The following is a 6,742-nucleotide window of genomic DNA, read 5'->3' on the forward strand; positions in this document are numbered from 1 at the left end:
TGATCAACAACAATTGATCAACAACCACTGATCAACGACCATTGATCAACAACAATTGATCAACAACCACTGATCAACGACCATTGATCAACAACAATTGATCAACGACCACTGATCAACGACCATCAATCAACAACCACTGATCAACAACCACTGATCAACAACCACTGTTCAACAACCACTGATCAACAACAATTGATCAACAACCACTGTTCAACAACCACTGATCAACGACCATTGATCAACAACCATTGATCAACAACCATTGATCAACGACCACTGATCAACAACCACTGATCAACAACCATTGATAAACAACCACTGATCAACAACCATTGATCAAAAACCACTGATCAACGACCACTGATCAACGACCACTGATCAACAACCACTGATCAACGACCACTGATCAACAACCATTGATCAACAACCATTGATCAACGACCACTGATCAACAACCACTGATCAACAACCATTGATCAACAACCACTGATCAACAACCATTGATCAAAAACCACTGATCAACGACCACTGATCAACGACCACTGATCAACGACCACTGATCAACGACCATTGATCAACAACCACTATCTTTACTTGAGTAGCTGTTTTTCTGACCACTTCGTGCTCACATTGTCAGAACAAGCTCGGGAGCGTCATGTGTCTCACTCACTCTCAGGTAAAACTAAACTCAAATGAAGCTCCATTACTGAATTCCTGATTACAAAAACCAAGAAAGACACAAGAAACCCAACCTGAGAGAGCAGAGAGGAAACCCCGGGAACACAGCCCGACATCATCTAACTCAGTGGTTCCCAGACTTTTTTGCTAGCCCCCCCTTTGTTTTACAAGAAAAATGTTTACCTTTTTTGCGTCACGCAAAAGATATGTGCCTTTTTTCACGTCACGCTGTGCGTTACGTTATTGTTTACATGAGATGAATTGCAGATTCTGTCTCTATCTTATTTTGTTTTCTATTTTGTGTCTATCTGCAGGTTTTACACGCAGTTACTGTCCCTCCACTTACAAAGGCAGAGGCATCACGGTGTGATTATTTTATGTGTAGTTGTTTTTTCCTGTGTAATAATATTCAACATTGATATCAATACACTTTTCAAAAAACGCCTTTCTGTGCAAAATGGGTTTAAAAACATAAACAGCTGTGGGATCCTGTTAGTCTGTGATTTGAACCGGGGGAACAAATCGTGTCAGGATCAGCCTGATGTTATTTGTATCCTGCTGTAACTTTACTGTATAAAGAGCAAACATCTCCAACATGTCAGGAGCAGTTAGTCATTACAACAAGTGTTTGTGAACTAAAAATCAAGAATGTGGGATCCTGTTTGTCCGTGATTTGAAGAGCCCAGCGCTGCTCCCGACGCAGGGAAAACCAATCCTGCAGGGAGACCTACCTCAGCACCTGTGCAGGTGAAGCCAAAGGGAAGATTTGCTTCACCATATTTTCTAGTCTTTGGCTTAGAATGAAGTTGGTTTGGAAACATATTCAGCGATGCTTCATCTCCTGCTTTGCGTTTGTGGAGGCGCCGTGCTAGCAGTGTCCAAGCCTTGCTTTTTCTTTTTTTGCCTTCTCATACCGCCCCCCCCCCCCCCCCCTGCCATGGCTCTGTGCCCCCCCGAGGGGGCGGGCTCCACACTTTGGGAAGGTCTGATCTAATTGAACATGATGCACACAGGACAAGTGACTGTCAAAATAAAACAGGAAGTGACAAACACACCGATACACATGTACTTGAGAGGCCAAAGTAACAATAGAGACAAAGCTGACTACACACAAGAGATAACACAGAAACCAGACATGGGAGAGACCAGAGGCCAGGAAAGACGAACAAGATCAAAACATATGCAGACAAAGATCCAACCTGACAACTACAACATCAAACAGAAAACACTGACTATAAAACCCAGGATCATGACACTTTTGGTTTAACAGACTTCAGTTTACGTCACTTCAAACATCAAACACATAACAGGCTGTTTGTGTGTTAATCACACGGGGGCGTGGCATGGAAACAGACCTGAGTGTTTGCCTGCTTCTCTGTGGGACTCTGTTTTTATCTGTTTTGTTTTTGCCACAGAACGACAGCAGTGTGCGTCAGCATCGAGCTCGCTCTACAGAAGAGGAGCGAGCATGAAGCGAGGAACGCTTGTAAGCGTCAGCTAATCTGAAATGCAGCGTTTCAGTCTGAGTCTCACCTTGGACGAAGTCATCAGCTGTGTGATTGACAGCTGAGTTCTTCTTCACGGCCGAGGAGCGATAAATGATGTGCCGCCGTCCCTCCTCCTCCACCTCCTCTTCCTCTCCTCCTCCTCCCAGCCTCCATCGATCCAGCGGCTCGATGAAAAACTCCTCCTCGCCGGTGCGGATCATCCCTGCCTGGGAGACACAAGAGCGTTAATCTGAGCCAGCATTAATCAGTCTGAACGATTATTATTACAGCATCAGTCAGCAATACTTCAGCATTTTTACAGTATCATTGTTCCAGAGACCGATGCAGTGAACAGTGAGGGTCAGATTACTGCCTTGCCCAAAGGAAACACCTGAAGAGGAACAGGTGATACCAGTAAAACCAATTAAACACCTGGAATGAAACAGGTGAGCCAACAAGGAAGGAACAACTGGAGGACTCAAAGGAGCTTGCAAAGAAAAGCGTCTGGACTTCTTTAAGTTGCTTGAAGACGTTTCACCTCTCATCCGAGAAGCTTCTTGGTCAAATGGTGGAGAGTCCCAGATTTAAGCCCTGTGGGAGTCCCCCCCCCCTCAAAGGGGGACAAAAGGACCCCTGATGATCCTCTACCTTCACAGACATCTGGAGGAATCAGATTATAAAACTGAAGAGCAGAGCTCACAGCTGTGTTTATCAGTGAAAGTAAGAACGTGTCCATCAGATAAAGACTCCGTGGGTCTGTCCCACTGCACAGTCACGTCTTTTATTCGTCAGGTTTGGTCCACTGAAGGTGTGTCTTTGTAACGCCAGGTGACGTCTTATTTTTGACGTCTAGCGTCGTCTCTATGACCTCAGTGTGCGGCCTATTTAGAGTCCAGATGTGGTCGTGGTGGATGTCTTTTCAACAACAAACCTAGACTCATTGTAGACGTCGCTCTGAGTGAGAAGCGTCAGCTCTAAAGCCTCAGTCGTGCTCTGAGTAAGCAGTAAACATGCTGGAGCTGGAAATATAAAATCATAAACTGAGTAAGACTTTTCCCATCATGCACTGCTCCTGCAGTAAACTCCATCAGAGCTTCAGTGCTGAGGTGTTCCTGTTATTGTGTCCACCTCGGTGAGTCTGCAGTTTGTTCCCTGCAGCTTCCTCATTCCTCCTCCTACGCCTCACATCTGTCCTCCACATCTGGCTTCACTCAGCGGCTCGGCCCACGCTGTACAAAGCGAAGGTCTCAGCACGCCACGTTTTACAGCGTCCTCTCTGTTTCTGTCTGACTCCCTGCTGAACTTAAAAGCTTTTATTTTGAAAGTTTTGTGAGCCACATTCGTGACTTTTATTGTTTAAAATCTTTTTTGTAGATGTTTGGATCAGACGCTCCTCCTGCCTCAGACTGAAGCTTTCAGCTGGAATATGTGGAAAATCAGGAGGCTCCACACACATCGACAGCTGTGGAAACATCTGCATCCATCAGCAGCTGCAGCTTCCTCGCTCAGGACAACGACGATGATGACGATGATGTCGTTACATCCTTAAATCGTCTCAGAGAGGACAAAAGAAATAAAACTCTCCTGCATGACTCGGGGACACATTCCTCTGGGGCTGATGTGTTTCCTCCTTACAGTCACTTTGAAACCAAAGTCTGTGTTTTACCTGTCCATGTCTCGAGTCACCTGACAGGTGGGATCACAGAAGCCTGTTAGGTGACTCAGGTGAGTCACTGGTTGATGTCACCCAGGAAACGCCTGATGCTTTGGCTCATGTGATGTCTCAGGTTAGTGACAGATGTTTATGTTTGGACTGAAACCTGAGACGGTCGCCTGATTTGCTCATTAAAGTCCTGCAGACGTTCCTGTGGGCGGGCTTTAGTGTGCTTTAGTGTGTATGAAGCACTGCTCCATCGCCACGCTGACGAGTCTCATCACTGTTTAACAATCGTGTGATATTTATTCATGAAAGCCTGAGTCACAGAGTAACAGCAGTCCATGACTGCAGACACGCCTCGCTCAGCTCACCACCGTCAGCATCAGAGGACCGTGATGAACAGGACGTGAGCGTCTGACTTAGAGAGCGGTGACGGTGAGGCGAGCGCTGTTCGCACAACAGAACGCCACAAACACGTTCAAACCTTTACTGCAGAAGAGCTGTAGAAAGAACACCCCTGAGAAGCTGTTTGATACACTGCTGAAGCTATTCACTCATTTACTTTTTCTATTTTTTTCTATTTCTTTTCTACTGGTGCTGAAGTGAGTTTCTGTGGGATAATTAAATAAATCTGTTTCTTTACAGTGAGCTGTAGAAAGAACCACCTGCATGTCTACAGCCTGCTGTGCTGATGATTCTCTACGGCATAACGACCAGGCGATAGCTAAACGTTAGCAAAACGTTAGCTAAACATTAGCTAAACATTAGCTAAACGTTAGCTAAACGTTAGCTAAACATTAGCTAAACGTTAGCTAAACGTTAGCGAAAACAACAAACCGGCAGAGAGCTGAAGGATGGTGTCAGGAGAAACATCTGTGAATGTGATCACTGAACGAGCCGATCATTGACTTTGTTTCAGCTCCTCGGAGACACGAGGAGGACGTCCACAGTCCCATCTCCTCTGAACTCGTCAGGGTGGAGGTCACGCCGTTAACTCCACCCTGGTGATGGTGTTGGCAGGTCAGCTGAGGATGCTCAGTGACCTGTGGACCCTCCCGCAGCTCTGACACTACCGCTCACTTAAGTCACAGTGCAGGAACCGTGTTAGAGTTTCTTCTTCAGGCACTGATTACATGGGACCCTGTGACTAAGTTCACATGACCCAGGATTGGTCCACGACCTGGAGATTGGGAACCTTTGCTCTGATCAAACAGCTGTAAGACGATTGGGTCATGTGATACATACCAGTCCGTCACAGTTGCTGATGGCGACTGACGTACCCTCCATGTTGGACACAGTTCCCGTGTAGAAGCAGCCGGTGTCTTCTATTGGCTGAGAGTGGTGCTGTCCTGACTCCTCCCACTCCATGGTGGCGGTGGGGGCGACGAGGCGAGAGTTGGGATGCAGGTGTAGGTGCAATTCCTGCCCGAAGGCAGTCACATTATAGAAAAGCTCCACCTCCTCTGTCATGTGACTCTGCCCCCACCAACCGTGACTGGGCGGAGCCTGTTGTGAAAAGGGTGTGTCCATATGTCTGTCATTAAAGTCGGTGGGTGTGTCCTCTGATGAGGGGGCGTGTCTTTTCCTGCGATGTAGCTGGCGAGCTGAGATGGAACCTGACAGGAAGCGCCCCTCTGAGTCTGTCCTGATTGGACGAATGATGGCGAACTCCGACAGAACCTGATGGAGAGAATCTGCAGAAGAAGAAGAAGAGTCAGTCACTCCTGCAGCGTCTGTTTCAGGACTGAAGACAATAAAACCTTCAGTTATTTAAACAAACACGTTACTGTTGAACATTCAGACCGACAACACCTGAACCTCACACCTGCAGTTCCTCTGACGTCCAGCAGGAGCAGCACTGAGTCAGTCCCATAGACTCCCATGTTAAAATAAACATGTTTAGAGTCTCTAGTGATAATTCAAACCTGTTTAGATTTGATTAAGGCTTAATTTTTGCATCATTGGGGGCGTGGCCTCTGACAGGTGGTCTTCTAGCTTCACCTGAGCTGGGCCTCTAGACGTGTTTATGCTGTTGGAGCCTTCACATGACATCATGTGACCGATAACATGGCTCCTGTTAGGTCACTGTACCAACACAGCATATGAGGAGGCGGAGCCAAAGACTGAGAGCATCCTGTGGTTGGACTCTGACTGGACGCCTCTCACAGAGCGTGTAGATGAGTTTATGACCTGAAACACTTCTGTGCTGTGTTTTGTTTTTACACGGCCACGTCTTTAACATACTCAGACAAAGACGTTTTAAATAAAATATATTTTTAATTTTTGTTATCAGAGGATTATTTAATGGTGATCATGAAACCAGTGGGCAGGTACAAAGCTGACTGTGGTTTCTGTGTTTTACTTCAAAGACATTACTAACATTTATAACATGACTCCAGCTGTTTCATCCAGATGTTATAATAAATAAATAAACACTAAAACCTCTGATCCTCCCACACAGGACAGTTTCTACAGGATTACATCAGCTCAGGCTGGACACAGTCTTACTCTGAGAGCAACTCTGTGAGGACGTCTCTGTCCTGGTGGAGATTAGAGAGCAGGACGAGGGTCCTCACACGTATAGAAAGACAAGCTGTACCTACACTGATGAAGAGGAAGGATGAGTGGGCTCTGTCTGAGGTCATGGAAGTCTCACACACACACGTATGCCACATGTGTGGCAAGAAGACACACACACACACACACACACACACACACACACTGAGTGTCCTCATGAGGACTCAAATAACACTTCACTCCTGAACCTCACTGCATGTGAAGGTCCCCAATTTGAGGCTCAATAAGCACTACTTCCACTCCTTGGATGCCTTCACTGCAATGTGAAGGTTCCCAATTTTGGTAGAAGTGTCCCCTGGGCTGTGGATGTTGTAATAGGCTTGGTCCTCATGTAGCAGTA

The 6,742-nt window shown here is 46.4% G+C and overlaps 1 protein-coding gene across 1 annotated transcript in view; it reads right to left on the reverse strand.

Annotated features, from left to right (window-relative positions):
• Positions 1-6,742, reverse strand: part of LOC102305685 (A disintegrin and metalloproteinase with thrombospondin motifs 2) — a gene marked incomplete in the record, with an annotated part of 34,483 nt that overhangs the window by 26,139 nt on the left and 1,602 nt on the right. The window contains 2 exon segments of the mRNA XM_042215730.1: positions 2,215-2,395; positions 5,071-5,519. Coding sequence (XP_042071664.1) covers positions 2,215-2,395; positions 5,071-5,519 — 630 coding nt within the window.

This window comes from Haplochromis burtoni, unplaced genomic scaffold (genome assembly GCF_018398535.1).
Source record: "Haplochromis burtoni strain Fernald_Lab_line unplaced genomic scaffold, NCSU_Asbu1 Contig_808, whole genome shotgun sequence".
NCBI lineage: Eukaryota > Metazoa > Chordata > Actinopteri > Cichliformes > Cichlidae > Haplochromis > Haplochromis burtoni.